We start from the raw sequence: 20,063 nt of genomic DNA, 5'->3' as shown, positions 1-20,063 counted from the left end.
CTTCCAGATGGTACTGGAAAGGTTTAGTTGGTTGTAAGAAACTTCAAAGTGTTTAAAGATAGTTAAAAGATGCCAGAATAATTTTAGGTAGCTTTTAAATCCTCAAACATTTTTCTATAAGTTCATTTTACTCACCAGCTTGCTTTAGAAGCTTCCAGATGGTACTGGAAAGGTTTAGTTGGTTGTAAGAAACTTCAAAGTGTTTAAAGACAGTTAAAAGATGCCAGAATAATTTTAGGTAGCTTTTAAATCCTCAAACATTTTTCTATAAGTTCATTTTACTCACCAGATTGCTTTAGAAGCTTTCAGATGGTACTGGGAAGGTTTGGTACTCACTCTACCAGAAATTCTGTGCTCGATTAGTACCGAAAATGATCACGATGATGAATAAAACCATTTAGAGTTTCTCACCGACACAAAACAGTAGTCTGTAGGAAAAGATTTCCCAACCTGAATAAAGGGAAACCAGAAATTTCGATCCTATTTCGTATGGAGTCAAGGATAATGCATCCTAAGCGCTAATATTAGTTTTTCAGGATCTCTTATTGAAATAATAATGTCAATATTCGTATTAAATATTTTATTTGTTGCTCTTGGATTGTCTATAAAGGTTAATTCAGGGAAATAAACTGTCTAACTAACTAAAGTTTAATTTAATAGTTATTATAAAGCGCGGATCATATTCAAACACCCTGTATTTTATTTAAAAAATAAATTATCAATATTTCCACAATATTGATTGACGTACCAATACGATGATTCACTGTAGTACCACGAATTCGTATTCTCAGCGATTTGATTACACTGACCACGCTACGTTGCCAAAGTTACTTTTACCAAATTCATAGGTGAAGTTTTCATAGTCTTAGATTGAATTGTATCAAGGAATAGTTAGTTTTGTATTCAGTATTATTCGTTTAAATTATTATGAATAAGAACTTTAATTGTTTTAATTGGACTTATTGGATTTGTTTGAACATCAGGCAACCGCGTGGTCGACTTCGTCTTTTAAGATTTAACAACATGTAGAGTTAGTCTGTTTAAGTTTATCGTTGAACTGTGTTTTCATGTGTGATTATTAAAAAAAATGTGTAGAATTTCGAAAGTTTTTGTGATTCTAATATGGACTAACGTTTGTTTGGTATACGGTCGTCGTGGTGGTGGTGGAAGTCGAGGGGGTAGTCGAGGTGGTGGATACAGTCATAGCTCTTGTAAGTATACAGATTTATAACAAATATTTTCTTAATCTAACTTTATAATAAATAAATTCAAAACTGTTTCAAATAACGAAGAATCAGGTGATTGTAATAGAGAAAGTTAATAGTTTAAATCATTCAATCAAAAAAAGAAATAACATTGAGGTCGTTCAAATCTGGAACAAAACTAAATAGGTTATAAAATTGGTTATTGATATACAGGGGGCAACAAAAATGATTTATTCACTCTTTGTTTTGTTTTAATACGAAATTAATATCGTAGAGTGTTGATTTAAACTGATTTCCGTGATGAAATTGTTTTAATAATATCCACACCATGTGTGTTAAACTAACCGATATTCACACTAAGCGGTTTAAATTCAATCCATTTGTCAAAACGTTTATGAAATCGAAACAGATGCGAGAACTGAATTTGAAGTCTAAATTCAACTATACATTTAATGCTATTTATATTTTTAGCACATCAAGTATTTATAACGTAAATTAGTTTTTCAAAATATTTTCAATTATATACCAATACATTTGTTGCTAATGCGTTTCTTCCAGTCTCTCTTTGAAAAACAAGTCATTGGGATACAAATCAAGGCTGTATGATGGATTGGTAATTAACTCAACTTTCTAAGAGGTTGAAAATTAATTTATTTCATCCAGTGGTCTAAGAGATTTCATTATAACGATAAAGAACAACGAAGTGTTGTAGTAGAGGTTATGTTCAACAATGTAGAATTCACACCGAAAGTATCGGTGACAATAAAAGTCAGTCAGCATTGTCAACGTCAAAAATATTAATAACAACGTATAATTCTCATCAATTCGATCTTCTGTCAGGTTAACAATTCATTTACTTCAACAATAGACGAAGAGCTTTCATTGTAGCCATAAAAAACAACGAAATGTTGTAGTAGAGGTTATGTTCAACAATGTAGAATTCACACCGGAAGTATCGGTGACAATAAAAGTCAGTCAGCATTGTCAACGTCAAAAATATTAATAACAACGTATAATTCTCATCAATTCGATCTTCTGTCAGGTTAACAATTCATTTACTTCAACAATAGACGAAGAGCTTTCATTGTAGCCATAAAAAACAACGAAATGTTGTAGTAGAGGTTATGTTCAACAACGTAGAATTCACACCGGAAGTATCGGTGACAATAAGAGTCAGTCAGCACTGCCAACGTAAAAAATTTAAATAACAACGTATAATTCTCATCAATTCGATCTTCTGTCAGGTTAACAATTCATTTACTTCAACAATAGACGAAGAGCTTTCATTGTAGCCATAAAAAACAACGAAATGTTGTAATAGAGGTTATGTTCAACAACGTAGAATTCACACCGGAAGTATCGGTGACGATAAGAGTCAGTCAGCACTGCCAACGTAAAAAATTTAAATAACAACGTATAATTCTCATCAATTCGATCTTCTGTCAGGTTAACAATTCATTTACTTCAACAATAGACGAAGAGCTTTCATTGTAGCCATAAAAAACAACGAAATGTTATAGTAGAGGTTATGTTCAACAACGTAGAATTCACACCGGAAGTATCGGTGACGATAAGAGTCAGTCAGCACTGCCAACGTAAAAAATTTAAATAACAACGTATAATTCTCATCAATTCGATCTTCTGTCAGGTTAACAATTCATTTACTTCAACAATAGACGAAGAGCTTTCATTGTAGCCATAAAAAACAACGAAATGTTATAGTAGAGGTTATGTTCAACAACGTAGAATTCACACCGGAAGTATCGGTGACGATAAGAGTCAGTCAGCACTGCCAACGTAAAAAATTTAAATAACAACGTATAATTCTCATCAATTCGATCCTCTGTCAGGTTAACAATTCATTTACTTCAACAATAGACGAAGAGCTTTCATTGTAGCCATAAAAAACAACGAAATGTTATAGTAGAGGTTATGTTCAACAACGTAGAATTCACACCGGAAGTATCGGTGACGATAAGAGTCAGTCAGCACTGCCAACGTAAAAAATTTAAATAACAACGTATAATTCTCATCAATTCGATCTTCTGTCAGGTTAACAATTCATTTACTTCAACAATAGACGAAGAGCTTTCATTGTAGCCATAAAAAACAACGAAATGTTGTAGTAGAGGTTATGTTCAACAACGTAGAATTCACACCGGAAGTATCGGTGACAATAAGAGTCAGTCAGCACTGCCAACGTAAAAAATTTAAATAACAACGTATAATTCTCATCAATTCGATCTTCTGGGGGTTAAGAATTCAATTGTTTCTTCATTTGTTTGAGAGCTTCCAATTTTATTACGAAAATTGATAAAATACGGTTAAGGTTATATGCAAAAATGTAAAGTTTACATGGATCAGTGACAGGTAGTGTTGCTAAGGTCAATAATATAACTAACAACGTAAAATTCGTGTTTTCAGTAAGTTTTATCAACTGCTTCCATTTATTGAGGTCATGGGAGACATAATAATAATAAAATACGGAATTGGATATTCCTAACCGCATAAAAACATAACGTTTTATGTAAACTGATCTACTTAAGGCATCAATTTTCCTTTCGACAAAAAAATGATCTACATATTTGATTTGATATAAATATCTCACAGTTTGGCAACAGTGCTCGATAATTCAGATACTTATTACGTCACAAATCGTCAAAAACGTCAGTACTCCAATTTATCAATTGTTTTGAGTGACCTCAGCTACAAATAAAATTTTAATCGAATATTCTGTTTTACTTTTAAATGGACGCTGGGTAATTTTAGTCAATTTGTCAGTTTTAACAAAATGCGCGCTTCAATAACATTGATTCTGTTTACCTTCACTGTAATAAACGTCGTAAAATGTAGAACCGGTCACGGCTCAAGTCATAGTAGTCACAGCTCTAGTCACGGTCATAGCTACGGTCACAGTTCTTGTAAGTCTTATATACATTAATCAATATAATTTTCTTTAACGTCTTAGACTTTTTTATGAATGAGTATTTCCATAATTTTCAGCACACTCCTACTCCCATTCATCACCATCTTACTCTCACCCATCGTACTCACATCCTTCTTACTCTCATCCATCCCCATCGTACTCACATCCTTCTCCATCTTACTCCCATCCATCCCCATCGTATTCACATCCTTCTCCTTCTTACTCCCATCCATCACCGTCGTATTCTCATCCATCTATATCCCATCCGGCCAGTCTTTCGTATCCAGCTTACAAACCTCTTCCTTCCGCTCCGGTATATCGACCAATCGGATGGAACACCCAGAGTAATACGAACACGAGACCCATCGGATTCGGAGACAGTCACCCAGGACCTGTTGGTCCACCTAAACAATCATCTACACTAGGAAGTTCCTCTTCGAATAATGCACCAGGTGAGTAAGTTGAAGATAAACGTTTGACTCATTTTACAAATTGGAATCGTGTCTAAATTTTGAATGCATAGTGCGATGAATTCAATAAAGATCTAGATTAACAATTTTTACCACAACAAAACGAACATTTCCGCGTATAATCCACCAAACGCACAGATCCATCTATTGGGATGTAAACCTGGTTTCCCAGTACCTTCTGGTAAGTCACTGGAGGGTGCTACTGCCTTTTGCGTTCGTATGGTCATCTTCAGTGATCAAATGAACAAAAAACGGTTCTGTATGGTGCCGTTGAAGCATGTGGCTTTGTTCCCTTCGCACAGATTGTTGTTTAAGGTTAGTCAAGGGTGTTTGAAAGCTAACCAACTGTCTTTGTCTCGATATAAGTCATAGAGATGTAAGATCTAAGAAATTACTAGATTTAAATGGATTTCGAAGTGAGCAAGTCTCAATATCCTTAGAATGAGAGACAAGACTTGAAAGTACATAACGATGTGACAGATGACACTTAAATTTGCGCAGAAACTTCATTGCTTTCCGGTCAACTTTATATGTTCTTGAGTATTCTTAGTATAATGATGAAATTCCATCGATTCTGGATAGAATTTTTTATTGTTTGTTTTGGTACTAGTTTGATTTCTGTGGCGCCAGGATTTGGCCAAAAATGAATAATAAAAATTGCCGATATCTCGCTTTGTTTTCGAGATATCGATCCTAGAAGTCGAAAAAACCTAATGCTACCCCACGGGGGTTTTTCCTTTGAAAGTATTCGTACTTCTTGCTTGATAAGCCCGGAACAGCATATTTTTATATTGAATTATCGATGAAATCTTCAATCGTATCATGATAACAGGTCCTCGCGCGGATTAAGAAACTATGTTTACCGAATTTCAACAACTTCTCAACCCGCCGCAACCAAAGACGTAAAAGAAATTCTCTAAAACGGGCTCTGTTGCCGACGCGCCGCGATTTTGACGACCGGTCTTCTCTGATCGTTCTTTACGAAGAATGCTGAAACGCATGCTGTATCGAGTTTACCATCCGCGTCTTCTCCTTCACATCAATGCGCATTTTGGAGAATGGATAGGCAGACGAGTAGTCGTCGAGTGGCCCGAAAGGTCATGTGAACTGAAACTATGTGATTTCTTCTTTCTCAAAGACCGCGTATTGGCAAGAGAGTGTGTGAAAGAGTTGTTCAATTAGGGGAAACAAGGGTTCCATAAAGGGGTAGTGGATAATCGGCCACTGAAACTGCGCGAGCTAACAGATATTTCAAAATGTGTGTTCATCGCATATTAACTTAAAGATGGCGCGTTTGTTAACAATGGAATAAAAACAGGAGTGAAACAGGACTGGACTGAAACGGAAGAACCTACTCCAAAGAAGGCAAAAACCGTTCCATCTACAGGCAAGGCCACGGCATCGATTTTTCATTGTCTACCTTGAAAATGCGAATTTATTGCAACGTTTGAAGAACGAAATCAAGCAAAAACGGCACCAAGCAGCACCAGCTGATACGTACATTATTCCAATGGCCAAAATTGATAAATTGAAGTTTGAATTGCTACCTCATGCACCATATTCGCCAGATTTAGCCCCTTCGGATTATTTTTTATTCCCAGATTGGGAAACATGGCAAAATGGCTCGATGGTCAGAGATTTTTCAATAATGAAGAGGTGATGTCGACAATTAATGCCTAAAAGGAGGTTACGTTGAAAAATAAAAATATTTTTTTCCAATATTTTGTTTGTCGGACCAGGTACCTCTGGGACCACCCTCGTAATACACTCATATATTTATAAATTATTGTACAGAACCCGAATGATAATAATACGTAATTATCATATTTATTTTATCCCAGTTGCAGACGTTGTTTATTCTAAATTGTTATTGTCTTGTTTCTTTGAATTAAAGGAAGTCAAAAGTTTATTTATCGGAATATTATGTTGAGATGACATTCTTTAAGTTTGTTATTACAACGATAAGATAGCAATAGTAGCGGCAAACAATTTAATTGGTTGATAAAGAAATAAAATCGAATGTTCAAAACAACCTATTTGTGTAAAAATGGACGATTTTTATATTTGTGATTAGATCAAACTTGATGTTAATAAAATCTTGAACAAATTTATTGGAAATAAAATTATCAGTTCACTTTATTTTATAGAGGGTGTCTCATGAATAATGTCTTGTTGTCGACTTTTTTGTGTGTATGAATGTACGAACCAAAAAACACACATTTTAAGTTCCATTCCACAAAATGAAGAATATAATTTTTTTATAACCGTGTTGAATTGTTGTTAGTTTTTAAAATCTTTATTTCTGGAATCTAATAGTCTCCGGACAACATTCCAATTGGAAGAACATCAGCTTTTATTATATCTCCTCCCTATTTCTACACCATACCAACAAGACATTGTTTACAATATTACAGAAAATCTATATACTTGATTTTGGTGATGACGCCAATGATGGGTTCACAAAAAAGCATCTGGCTGTGATTCCGTCTTTGGTTGTCCCAAAAGCTAGGTTTGGGAATGTCAACTCACAGCCCCATGTCAGATCTTAGTCTTCCTTTTATCCCTATTGCCTTTCTTTGACAACTATTTTATCGTTGGGATCGAAAACTTGCCATTTGCTTATTGTCGTACGGTAAACAAGTCTTAAAAGATCGGTTCCATTCATGGATGAAGTGTGGACAACCCATATTTACAATCTTCCTTAAGTGGTTTTTCCAAAACTTCATCGTTTTCGTATTCCACAAATCTGTATAGATGTGTCTGTTAATGCTGCAAAAACTTTTCCGTCTATCATGGAAAGTTGAAGAACCTGGTTAATAATTATTTCTCTATCATTTACGATAACTTTCGTTGGCATAAATTTCTTGATTTGCTCTTCCACTTTTTTCATTTCACGTTTGGAAATCGTCTACAAAACCTAGCGAACGAAGGACGCCGATTATCCGTCTGCCAGCAAACAAATATTAGTCCGCGCGAGCTGCAAGAGAACCTGCACAAAATTTTTGTTTATACTTGTAGTTCCCTTAGCCGTATTACTTAAAAGAAATGGTCCAATTTACAGTTGTATCTTCCTGGTTAAAAATAGTGCTTTGAGCCTGTACGAGTCTTCTAGCTCTATGATCCACCAGAGACATCATAAATCCCATTCACAAGAAGAAGGAAGGAAAATATAAGAGTATCTATCCTTAAGGGAACTAAATTAATAATCTCCAATGAAGAAAAATGTCTAGGAGTCATCCTGGATACTTGGAACCATCACCTCGACAAGGTAATTGCGAAAACTAGTGTGATTTTTGGCAAGAAATTGGGACTAAAGCCTAAAATGGTATTCCTAGGGAAGTAGGATATAAGAACCGCCCAAAAATAGTCTTCTTTGTACAAAATATTTTCCAGATTTACGTGCAGAGTGGCTATAAAGCCCAAACGACTGGATTATTTGTCATCGATTCATTGGTGAAGCTTGAAACATTGTCCTTAGAGGGAAATTACTCTATATGAAAATCTGCTCACCAATTGCACCCATCCATAAAACTTTCCAAATACTGAGCAGTTTTAGAACTTATAGTTAATGCTCTTCGATTTAAATCGATGGATATGATCGCGGTGAAGTTTTCAGAAAGAATCGTTTGCTTGAAATCTTCGTTGGAGTTTGATAGATCAAGTACTAAAAGTTGTAGTTCTTCGTAAATCGAAACTATGGACATCTCAATTGCTCATAGAGCCTTTAACGTAAAAACCAAATTTCAAAATTGATTTCTTCTTAATTCCAGTTTAATTTTATTTACGATTAGATTTATCCTACAATTGTTGTATCCCTAACTTTTGATTGAAGTGAATTAAAACTAAATTCTTTATTTGATCGCTTGTTCCAGCAATTAGTAGACCAATAGGATTCGTTCCACCAGGATCCCCGGGACACGGTAAGTACTTGATTATAATTGATTTATGTTTTTACGAAGGCTGCTACTACAAATAAAACCAAATATTTATAAAAGAGAAAAGAACCGAAAGAAAGATAATGACACACCACAGGAAGGAGAAAGAAGAGCGAAGAAAAACGAAGAAATAAAGAGAGAACTGGGGAAGGAGAATATAGTAAGATACTTGAAAGCACAAAGGCTCAATCGGGCTGGTTATATAATGAGAAGAAAACCAATTGAAATGACCAAAAGAATAACGCAATGGATCCCATTGGAGCACTCAATATAGAGCAAAATGCCGGAACCGAAAATAACAAAAGCACCCAAAACAAACGACAAACTGTAGAGAAAATAAAAATTAGAAAACGAGGACTGATCCACCTAAAAATAAAGGATTTAAAGCGCCAAGACCGATAGCCATAATCCATGGGATTGAAAGGCTTGATGATGATGATGATGATGAGACATGACTTTATAGTTTTTCAAAATATTCTCCATGAAGAAATCATTGGATACCAACGGCTGTTGACCCATCAATGTTTTCGTTTGAACTAATTTGCGAAAGTCCGCATTGTCGTGGTGGATTGTCTTCTGCGATTGGTTTCCCTGAGTTTTTCGAACACTTCTGGTAAACAAATGCTGGTCTACCATTCACAATTGACCTATGTTGCTGTGATTAAACAGTGGTGACATGTCCAGTTTTCCCGATAAAACTAGCGACCATTTTCTTCGTGCGTTAACAACTTCTGTTGCATTTGGTCGATCTTGGAAGACCCATACGTACGGATTCATAAGCGTAGGTTCATGAATTCGATTGATTGAATTCGGAAAACTAGTGACACAGAGTGGTTCGAGATGGTTCTTCATCACCAAAAGTCGAAAATTTGATTTAATACCAAGTTGAATGTTTCAAGTATCTGTTAACAACTCAAATAGCACTCGTATGATACCACGCTCATTTAAAATGTCAAACTTCATGACAGATTTGACGTATTCACATCAGTGTTGCCACATCTCAAAACTTAAGTAGCAGTCCTCGTATAACTTATCTCAAAATAGATATTTTATGTAAATTTGTGTGCTTGTTAATATTTTTTGTTGATATTTTAGGTACAGGGGCGGTTGGACCTCCAAAAACAGTTGCTGGCGTTGGAAATACACCTTCAGGTAATACTTAACCTCAATCTTTTATTTCGTTATTGAATTACGTTGAAAGGTAATTCTTTTCTATTTTCTATTCAGCATTATTTTAATATTTGCTTTATTAATTGAATGGTTGTTAACCAATATTATACAATTGATATCCGTGACAAATATTTTTCCAGAAACGTATCATCAATTAGTTTAATAAGCAATAAGGCCAATTAAACCAATTAACGTTATCAACGACGATGTCGTCTCTGGACGGAGGCACTGAAACAATTAAATAAATTGGTCAATGACGTCGCCGTTTATTTTCGCGTGGGTTTCCTTCTGAAACGAACAAATATTTATTTGCCACGTATATAATCTTATCATAACATCTGAGTGACATTCTCCTAAATCGCAATAAATTTTTAATCAACCAAAACATTAATTTCTTCATTTGAGTCTATTGATGTCTATCGTCGGTTAGTCGGGCTCAAGTTGTGTCTGTTGGTTTTTCATATCATGGTCTCATCTTAGGTTAGGAATTGAGGAATTGCATCATGAGGATGACGTCTAACCTAACCTAACTTAACTTAACCTAACCTAGCATGTCTCGTTCCATTGATTTTTGTACAACCAGGAGTTTCTTAGTGATTTTGACCTTGAATGTTATATTTAAGCCAATCTGATTATTAATTATTACAACTTGTAAACCCCTCCACCACTAAGTGATGTATATTTTTTTTTTATTTTCATATTCTTTTAACTGATCGTTATTCCTTCAACTGTTGTAAGTGCTACGGCTACACTGGTTTGTCTACAGAAGCGGTAGGCTTCAGGCTGAACAGTTGACAGTCGCTTACTCTTGTTACATGCTAGCAGACTCGTTACTTGATATTCACACCTGGTACATCAATTTTCTTACTGATTTATTTAGTTTAACGATTTTTTTTTTCAGGCGGGCATTACGGAGAACGACCACCAGCCTACAATCCCCACTACAATCCAGCAGGTTACGGTTCACCTTCGACAGGTTACAACTTCCCACCTCCAGCTTACAGCCCGGCCGGACATCCCGCTTATAGTCCAGGAAGTTATCACGCTCCTCCAGCTTATAGTCCAGGAAGTTATCACGCCCCTCCAGCATATACCCCGCACGCGTCACCGGGAGTTACCGTTATTAATAATAACTATCATCCACCAGCTTACGTACCTACTTATCATTATAGTACTATAGATACAGGTAGCGGGAATTTGGGATTCTTCCTCGGTTATTCCTTAGGTAGACTTACATCTCCGAGTTTCCATTATCATTCTAGCAGTTATTACGATCCAATACCGAGGTACGACCATTACACTGTTCATCATTACTACCACAACAGTAATACGGTACCAAAAGAAGCTACCATACAACCAAACGCGGTAGTTACTTGCGTCGGGGATACAGGATCTTTCTGTCCATCTAATACCACCTCTTTATGTACCAATAACGGAGCCGTGATGTGCGTAGCTAGCGCTTCGACTACAGTACCATGTACCGATGTACAAAATACGAATTGCGTCAAAAGTATGGTACCTTGTTTGAATAATACGTCTCCAGAATGTGCAGGAACTTTGAAAAAAACAACTGACGTTACTATACCATGTATTTCCACTGCTAAAATATTCGCTAACGTCAGTTACGTTAATAATAGTGTTGTTATAGTCGATACTAATTCGACTAGTATCGATATTAATAGTACTACTACTGTTTCAACTGTAACTACTACTCCACAACCGACTACACCTCAAACTTTTTGCGTTACTATTTTAGCCCTACCCGCAGAAAGAAAAATTCCTGAAAATGAGAAAGTTATCGAAAAGGCTGATCAGATTTTCGGTAGTTTTGCTACGAAAGTGCTGGGCTTAGCGTGAAGTGCTAGATTTCTTGTAACAAAATTTCTTCAGCCCACCCCTTTCCGAGCCATCACGCTGTAGCGACTACAATGGAGGTTTTATTTTTTTTTGCTAAAATTTAAGTGAAATAACAGTAAATAAGTGGTGGTAATTTAACCCCGCCATCACAGGAAGACTGAAAAATAAAAACTCAACTCAAGTCACCAAGTTTTTAGGGTGCAGGGGTGGGCTTAGGAAATTTTGTTATAAGAAAGACCAAATTTTGTCGCATGAATTTAGAAACACACTGTATTCACTCAATTTTTGCTTATAAATCGTCAAACAATCGAAATAATAAGAATGTTGACTTATTTTCTCAACTTGTTTTTTTTATGAACATGAAAATAATAATTGTATATAAAGAGAATAAATTTTTATTAAGAATAATTATGCGTTTTATCAAAATTACGAGTTCTCACGATGGAATTTAATAAAAATCGTATTTTTTGCAATTTTGAAAAGTATCGACTCGCCCTGTAAGTCTTTATAGACATAAAGTTACTTGATTTCTTGTTTCGAGCAAAGTACAAATAAAAATCATTCAACATTCAATGAAAAAATATTAATTACATTCACGTATGATGAAATTCAATAAAAATCGTATTTTCAGTAATTTTGAATAGAATCGACTCACCCTGTAAGATTTTTCAGACATTGGGTAACTTGATTTCTTCCTTGAAGTAAATTACAAGTAAAAATCATTCAACATTCAATGAAAACATATTAATTACATTCATGTATGATGAAATTCAATAAAAATCGTATTTTCAGTAATTTTGAATAGAATCGACTCACCCTGTAAGATTTTTCAGACATTGGGTAACTTGATTTCTTCCTTGAAGTAAATTACAAGTAAAAATCATTCAACATTCAATGAAAACATATTAATTACATTCATGTATGATGAAATTCAATAAAAATCGTATTTTCAGTAATTTTGAATAGTATCGACTCACCCTGTAAGATTTTTCAGACATTGGGTAACTTGATTTCTTCCTTGAAGTAAATTACAAGTAAAAATCATTCAACATTCAATGAAAAAATATTAATTACATTCATGTATGATGAAATTCAATAAAAATCGTATTTTCAGTAATTTTGAATAGAATCGACTCACCCTGTAAGATTTTTCAGACATTGGGTAACTTGATTTCTTCCTTGAAGTAAATTACAAGTAAAAATCATTCAACATTCAATGAAAACATATTAATTACATTCATGTATGATGAAATTCAATAAAAATCGTATTTTCAGTAATTTTGAATAGTATCGACTCACCCTGTAAGTCTTTATAGACATTAAGTTACTTGATTTCTTCTTTGAAGTAAATTACAAGTAAAAATCATTCAACATTCAATGAAAAAATATTAATTACATTCATGTATGATGAAATTCAATAAAAATCGTATTTTCAGTAATTTTGAATAGTATCGACTCACCCTGTAAGTCTTTATAGACATTAAGTTACTTGATTTCTTCTTTGAAGTAAATTACAAGTAAAAATCATTCAACATTCAATGAAAAAATATTAATTACATTCACGTATGATGAAATTCAATAAAAATCGTATTTTCAGTAATTTTGAATAGAATCGACTCACCCTGTAAGATTTTTCAGACATTGGGTAACTTGATTTCTTCCTTGAAGTAAATTACAAGTAAAAATCATTCAACATTCAATGAAAACATATTAATTACATTCATGTATGATGAAATTCAATAAAAATCGTATTTTCAGTAATTTTGAATAGTATCGACTCACCCTGTAAGTCTTTATAGACATTAAGTTACTTGATTTCTTCTTTGAAGTAAATTACAAGTAAAAATCATTCAACATTCAATGAAAAAATATTAATTACATTCATGTATGATGAAATTCAATAAAAATCGTATTTTCAGTAATTTTGAATAGAATCGACTCACCCTGTAAGATTTTTCAGACATTGGGTAACTTGATTTCTTGTTTCAAGCAAAGTACAACTAAAAATCATTCAACATTCAATGAAAACATATTAATTACATTCATGTATGATGAAATTCAATAAAAATCGTATTTTCAGTAATTTTGAATAGAATCGACTCACCCTGTAAGATTTTTCAGACATTGGGTAACTTGATTTCTTCCTTGAAGTAAATTACAAGTAAAAATCATTCAACATTCAATGAAAACATATTAATTACATTCATGTATGATGAAATTCAATAAAAATCGTATTTTCAGTAATTTTGAATAGAATCGACTCACCCTGTAAGATTTTTCAGACATTGGGTAACTTGATTTCTTCCTTGAAGTAAATTACAAGTAAAAATCATTCAACATTCAATGAAAAAATATTAATTACATTCATGTATGATGAAATTCAATAAAAATCGTATTTTCAGTAATTTTGAATAGAATCGACTCACCCTGTAAGATTTTTCAGACATTGGGTAACTTGATTTCTTCCTTGAAGTAAATTACAAGTAAAAATCATTCAACATTCAATGAAAACATATTAATTACATTCATGTATGATGAAATTCAATAAAAATCGTATTTTCAGTAATTTTGAATAGTATCGACTCACCCTGTAAGTCTTTATAGACATTAAGTTACTTGATTTCTTCTTTGAAGTAAATTACAAGTAAAAATCATTCAACATTCAATGAAAAAATATTAATTACATTCATGTATGATGAAATTCAATAAAAATCGTATTTTCAGTAATTTTGAATAGAATCGACTCACCCTGTAAGATTTTTCAGACATTGGGTAACTTGATTTCTTCCTTGAAGTAAATTACAAGTAAAAATCATTCAACATTCAATGAAAACATATTAATTACATTCATGTATGATGAAATTCAATAAAAATCGTATTTTCAGTAATTTTGAATAGTATCGACTCACCCTGTAAGATTTTTCAGACATTGGGTAACTTGATTTCTTCCTTGAAGTAAATTACAAGTAAAAATCATTCAACATTCAATGAAAACATATTAATTACATTCATGTATGATGAAATTCAATAAAAATCGTATTTTCAGTAATTTTGAATAGAATCGACTCACCCTGTAAGATTTTTCAGACATTGGGTAACTTGATTTCTTCCTTGAAGTAAATTACAAGTAAAAATCATTCAACATTCAATGAAAAAATATTAATTACATTCATGTATGATGAAATTCAATAAAAATCGTATTTTCAGTAATTTTGAATAGAATCGACTCACCCTGTAAGATTTTTCAGACATTGGGTAACTTGATTTCTTGTTTCAAGCAAAGTACAACTAAAAATCATTCAACATTCAATGAAAACATATTAATTACATTCATGTATGATGAAATTCAATAAAAATCGTATTTTCAGTAATTTTGAATAGAATCGACTCACCCTGTAAGATTTTTCAGACATTGGGTAACTTGATTTCTTCCTTGAAGTAAATTACAAGTAAAAATCATTCAACATTCAATGAAAACATATTAATTACATTCATGTATGATGAAATTCAATAAAAATCGTATTTTCAGTAATTTTGAAAAGTGTCGACTCACCCTGTAAGTCTTTACATACATTAGATAACTTGATTGATTTAATTGATTGAACTATAAAATTGTTATAGTTACGTCACATCCTAATAAACGAACCTGTCAATATCAATAAATCGTGAGAGAGTTTTTATTAATACTGACTTACCCTGTAGGTTTTGAAAGACAATAATTAACCTAAATCCTTTCTATTTGTAATGGAATTAAGAGATAGACTGTTACAGTATAAAAAAATTAGACTAACAAGATATAACTTTATTAATTCGATCTTTTATATCCCTTGGATGTTTTTCAAACAAATCTTCCAAAAAAAAATCAATCATAAACCTGTCCATGAATAATTCGCATTTATCTTATCCATACTTTTGGTCTACCGAAAATATTCAACATAGAACGTCTTCTATCCGAACTAATTAGAGTTCCAAGTCGTCCAGATCTACCTTATAAAAACGATGACAGAACCTTTCAACCTTTTGGATAACCCTTGTATATAATGGAACACTTTTTGCATACAAAAACTTGAATTGTGTCTTCTGTTATCTGATTAGAAGAAACTGATCTTCTGTTGTCTTTCTTTGGCGCTATTCTAAATCCAAATCTTCAATCGAAAAATCAACTTAGTCTTCGACTTCACTAATTTAAAGCTTGTAGTTAATAGGATCATCTACTTCGACATTGTTCTCATCATCTACTTCGACAGTTTTTTTATCGTCTACTTCAACATTGTTATCATCAACTACTTCAACAGTTTTTTCATCGTCTACTTCGACAGTTTTTTCATCGTCTACTTCAACATTGTTATCATTAACTACTTCAACAGTTTTTTCATCGTCTACTTCAACATTGTTCTCTTCTGTTATTTTGCAATAGTCACACTTCTTCTGTTGAAATGTGATAGTCTGGATCTGGCTCATCTGCTCCTATCTACAACTCAGTATACACCTAGTGTAACAGCATCGTCACACCACAATGAGTCAGAATGTTACGTTTCAAATGGATAGCGTCTAGTTTGTTTTTTTAGAATCAATAGAAAGAACTTGAAAGTACTTATTTCTTTTGCTATAATAATGTTTAACATTAATGAAAGAAGTCTTTGTAGTAGAAATTTTTTAAATTAATATTAACAAAAATACTATAAAAGACAACTCGATAGAAAATAAGAATTATCTTTAATTATATTGTTCAACTTTCTGTGATCTTAACGAGAAAAAACGTTTTTGCCAAAAGTTTCTGTGTTAATAAATATTATCACATTTAATTATTATGTAAGAAATGAAAATAAAGTTTTTATGGTACGTTTTTGTATGATTTTTATCCAAACCAACAAATCTTTTGATGAAATTACCGTATATCAAATTTCGGTAAAATATTCGGAGCTGGAACCACTGGAAAATAACTGGATAAACGAGAGTAAACTTTGCATCAACTATACTAAACAATTTCATCCAGAATGATCTTAGGGGATGCAGAGAAGCGGGGTAGCAACATTCAATGGAAATATTCAATAGTTTACCAAATCGATGGATCCGAAGGTGACCTACGTAATTGCCCGCCAGAATACCCTATTTAATCCCATTGGACTTTGTGCCGTTGTTTGATATATATCATATTCTCTTCATAACTTCATTTAATAAGTAGTGTGACACATTTTTTGCCAAAAATCGATTTTATTTATCAATATAATCACCAGTTTCAGTAATTGTTTCTTCATCTGAGCTGAATATCTGAATTTGAGATCAGCGAATAGCCAGTAATCACTGTAGACCAGATCTGGACTATACGGTGGATGAGAAAGCAATTCGTTCAATTCAAACATCGTTGCCATCGATTTGTGAATAGGTACATTGTCTTGGTGAAATAGTGGTTTGTCTTTCGGCATATTAGACCGATTTTCATTGATTTTTGCATTTGAATGATCCCACAAATCTATGTAATATTCGTTTTTGATTGTCTCTCTCTTTTGGAGAACAATATTCCATGCGCATCCCAAAATACTGAAGCCATAACCTTCCCTATTGTACCTTTGGACGTTTAGGACCTGGTTCACCGTTGCACTCCACTCAGATGATAATCATTTTGATTCAGGACGCAAAAAATCTGATTTACTACGTGTAAACATAACCTAACACTGCTTTGAATCATCAACACGTTATTGTTTTTGAACGATTTACTTAAACGCTGAAGAAAGCTTTCTCATAGTCAAATGTTCATGCATAATTGTAAACATACTGATATCTTTACGGTCTTAGCTATCTCACGCTATTTCAATTTACGATTAGATATAACGAACTTAACCTAACCTAACCTAAACATCAATTGGACAACCAGAACGTTCACCGTCATCGGTGTTTGTACGACCACGTTTAAATTCAGTAAAAGAATAACAAAATGTTCTTTTCGATGGAGCGGAGTCCGGATAACACTTTTGAGCTTGTAGAATATTTTTTTTCTTCAAGAAGCTATGATAAATTAACACACTGTCACTTCTTTCTGACCAATTAAAATGTTCCGATATTTTTGACATAGTTAGTACTCCATAAACGTCATATGTCACATGACAGCGCCATCTGTGTGTCAGTGATATTTGAGAAAATGATTGAGTAGGGGTTGTTCTGCTTTTTAATATGAAGCAATTACGTGGTAGTCGTCAGGATATTGTTCCGTTTAAAAACGATAGATTGAGTTTTAGACATTAGTGACTAGATAATCCTCATTATCTTGTACGTAAGTAGAATTAACGTAGTTGGTAGAATTGAAGCTTCTTGTATAGGAAAATATCTTGAGTCTAATCCGATTTATTACAACAAAATATAATTTATATTAATTTAACAGCGAATTCTCCAAATATATCATTAATATCGTTAAAAAGTTCTTCGCCTTCTGTCAATTTGGCAGGTAAAGCTAAAACTGTAACACAAAATATATCCGGCGGATAAATTTTGATCAAATCTTGAGCTATGACAGTACCGTTGACATAAACCAAATTCACGTACATCTTTAACATCGATATACAAGGAATATCTATCTCGAAATATTTTTTCGTTCCATTTCTACATTCCGGTAAATAAGGAAAACAAGGAAGCTGAGCTTGAGCACAATGTTGGTATGGTCCTTCGTCGCATCCTAGTGTATCCCATAAGCTACTGATACATCTGATTGCTCCGTTTTTGGTACAAAGCGCCCAGGTACCATTGGGACAGAAAGATCCTGGATTCCCTTCGCATATGGTTATATCACGTGGCAAAACGTGTATTTCTTTCAATACTTTATCTCGGTTGTGATAATGATGATGGATTCGATAATGATAATTTCGTCTTGGAACCGGTAGGTGTTTTACGGAATTGCTCAGAAATAAACCAAGTGATCCTATTCCGGTATCTAACACTGATGTTTCCGATGATATATCTTTTTGATCTAAAATATGAAAAGATACATGAATAGCAATACGGATTTATAGGTAATTCATTATAAAAATGTATGTACGAGACTGGCCCAGACATGCGTAGTTCACGTATAATTCTATTGGAATAAAATCATATGATACAATTGATCTGTTATTCAAAATTTGACATTGAAAGCTGTTGTATGTTTTGCTCAGGCACCATTTTACATTCTGAAACGACATATTTGCGTCCTTGGCTCCCTTCATAACGCACATCATTACGGCCATCTTTAAACTTTCCACACCATCACTCATGAAGTTTTCCCCATACACACGACTCATTTTCCCATCGATTTCTGCAACAATATTCCCTTCACACTTCGGAATTCACATTAAGTAGGAGCATCAATACTTGCGGACATGTTAACGTGTCTGGAGCACAACGCCGACTGTCAACAATGGCGGATTGTGTAGCGCGAGAGCTTCGCAGCGCATCGGAGGTTGAAAAACCAAAGGGCCTTCGTACAAAGCAGCATTGGTAGGTAACTTTGAGTTAATTAGTTCATTAAACAATCAATCAACATCTATACATCAACTAAAATCAGATAAAAGATCATGAACAATTAAAAAAATCAAATGAATTCCGTGTCTGGACTCGAATTTAGGAATATACTGATCGACAAAATCTTTAAGAACATTTCCAAAAAGATATTGATGTAGATGTTAGGTTAGTTGCATCATGCTTGAAGAACAAGTGCTATAGATCGATATTAACCAACTTTTCATGACCAGAATTAGATTATATGGACATCAAACACGTGGTTTCAACACGTGTACAACCAGATATTCTTCATGAACGATTTGAAGGTCCTTTCAAGTGCACTAGCCATAGAGGTTGTGGGATTTGACTCACCTAGTTTTTTCTGGTGGGTCTATGCGGATAACTTACAAATTCCTGCGGTCTTCATCTATATCATCGATAAAATTTAGTCTGATCATAGAAAAATAACATTCCAAAGTTGTAATGACTGGACGATGCAGGTATTTAATAACAAACTTATCGTCAGACTACGACGACCTACTTCAAGTATTAAAACTATTAAATGTTGAAATAAAGTTTATAAAAGGAAATATTCGACGTACTTACATAGTTTTTTGGATTTGTGGCAGCACGAACAGCTCGAAATTGTTAAAATCAAATATAGGAACAAAAATTTAATATTAACAAACATAATTTAATCGTATTGGTTTCAATTTATCTCTGTTAATATGACTTTCTTGAAAGGTTAATAAAATGATAAACGCAATTTTTATTCGGCATGATTAAATTTAAATAAAATACGATACATGAAAATCGTTGCAAAAATTTAATTAACCAGTTGTAAATCGGTAGGATGATTATATTTTATTACATAAATATTAAAAGCTGTCAAATTCCAGGAAAGATTTGATTCAATCAATAATAAAAATAAGATGAGAGCTCCGAAAGACCAAGGGATAGGAACGGAACTAAGAAGGCTTTCTGCAATGACCATGCAGGAATCAAAAACAAGTGTACTGACTAGTAAAGC

At 33.4% G+C, this 20,063-nt stretch overlaps 2 protein-coding genes across 3 annotated transcripts; one reads left to right on the top strand and one right to left on the bottom strand.

Moving 5' to 3' along the window:
* The first annotated feature begins 816 nt into the window (after nucleotides 1-816).
* Nucleotides 817-16,403, top strand: LOC130901671 (DNA-directed RNA polymerase II subunit RPB1-like). Of its 2 annotated transcripts, none has more exons than XM_057813203.1 (5): nucleotides 817-1,211; nucleotides 4,209-4,583; nucleotides 8,474-8,521; nucleotides 9,632-9,688; nucleotides 10,608-16,403. In XM_057813203.1, the coding sequence occupies exons 1-5, from the start codon at nucleotides 1,088-1,090 to the stop codon at nucleotides 11,561-11,563; spliced, it is 1,560 nt and encodes a 519-aa protein (XP_057669186.1). In that variant the 5' UTR covers nucleotides 817-1,087; the 3' UTR covers nucleotides 11,564-16,403. The 2 variants fall into 2 exon arrangements, with proteins under 2 accessions (XP_057669186.1, XP_057669185.1); XM_057813202.1 differs by lacking the exon at nucleotides 817-1,211 and adding an exon at nucleotides 3,876-4,126.
* LOC130901675 (uncharacterized) lies at nucleotides 15,351-19,763 on the bottom strand. The gene is made up of 2 exons (XM_057813206.1): nucleotides 19,640-19,763; nucleotides 15,351-18,524 (listed from the first exon to the last, which is right to left on the bottom strand). The coding sequence occupies exons 1-2, from the start codon at nucleotides 19,722-19,724 to the stop codon at nucleotides 17,926-17,928; spliced, it is 684 nt and encodes a 227-aa protein (XP_057669189.1). The 5' UTR covers nucleotides 19,725-19,763; the 3' UTR covers nucleotides 15,351-17,925.
* Between the last annotated feature and the right edge of the window lie 300 nt (nucleotides 19,764-20,063).

The sequence above is a fragment of the Diorhabda carinulata genome, chromosome X (assembly GCF_026250575.1).
Source record: "Diorhabda carinulata isolate Delta chromosome X, icDioCari1.1, whole genome shotgun sequence".
In the NCBI taxonomy this organism is placed as follows: Eukaryota; Metazoa; Arthropoda; class Insecta; order Coleoptera; family Chrysomelidae; genus Diorhabda; species Diorhabda carinulata.
Note: the sequence above shows the minus strand (reverse complement) of the source record. Positions and strands in the feature narration are given on the sequence as shown.

Excerpts from the sequence above, each read along its gene's own strand:
- LOC130901671 (XM_057813202.1), top strand. The coding sequence starts at position 3,997 with ATGCGCGCTTCAATAACATTGATTCTGTTTACCTTCACTGTAATAAAC. Across the intron at positions 4,127-4,208 it reads TAGCTACGGTCACAGTTCTT|CACACTCCTACTCCCATTCA; the intron begins GTAAGTCTTATA and ends CATAATTTTCAG. Across the intron at positions 8,522-9,631 it reads ACCAGGATCCCCGGGACACG|GTACAGGGGCGGTTGGACCT; the intron begins GTAAGTACTTGA and ends TTGATATTTTAG.
- LOC130901675 (XM_057813206.1), bottom strand. The coding sequence starts at position 19,724 with ATGTTTGTTAATATTAAATTTTTGTTCCTATATTTGATTTTAACAATT. Across the intron at positions 18,525-19,639 it reads CCACAAATCCAAAAAACTAT|ATCAAAAAGATATATCATCG; the intron begins GTAAGTACGTCG and ends TTCATATTTTAG.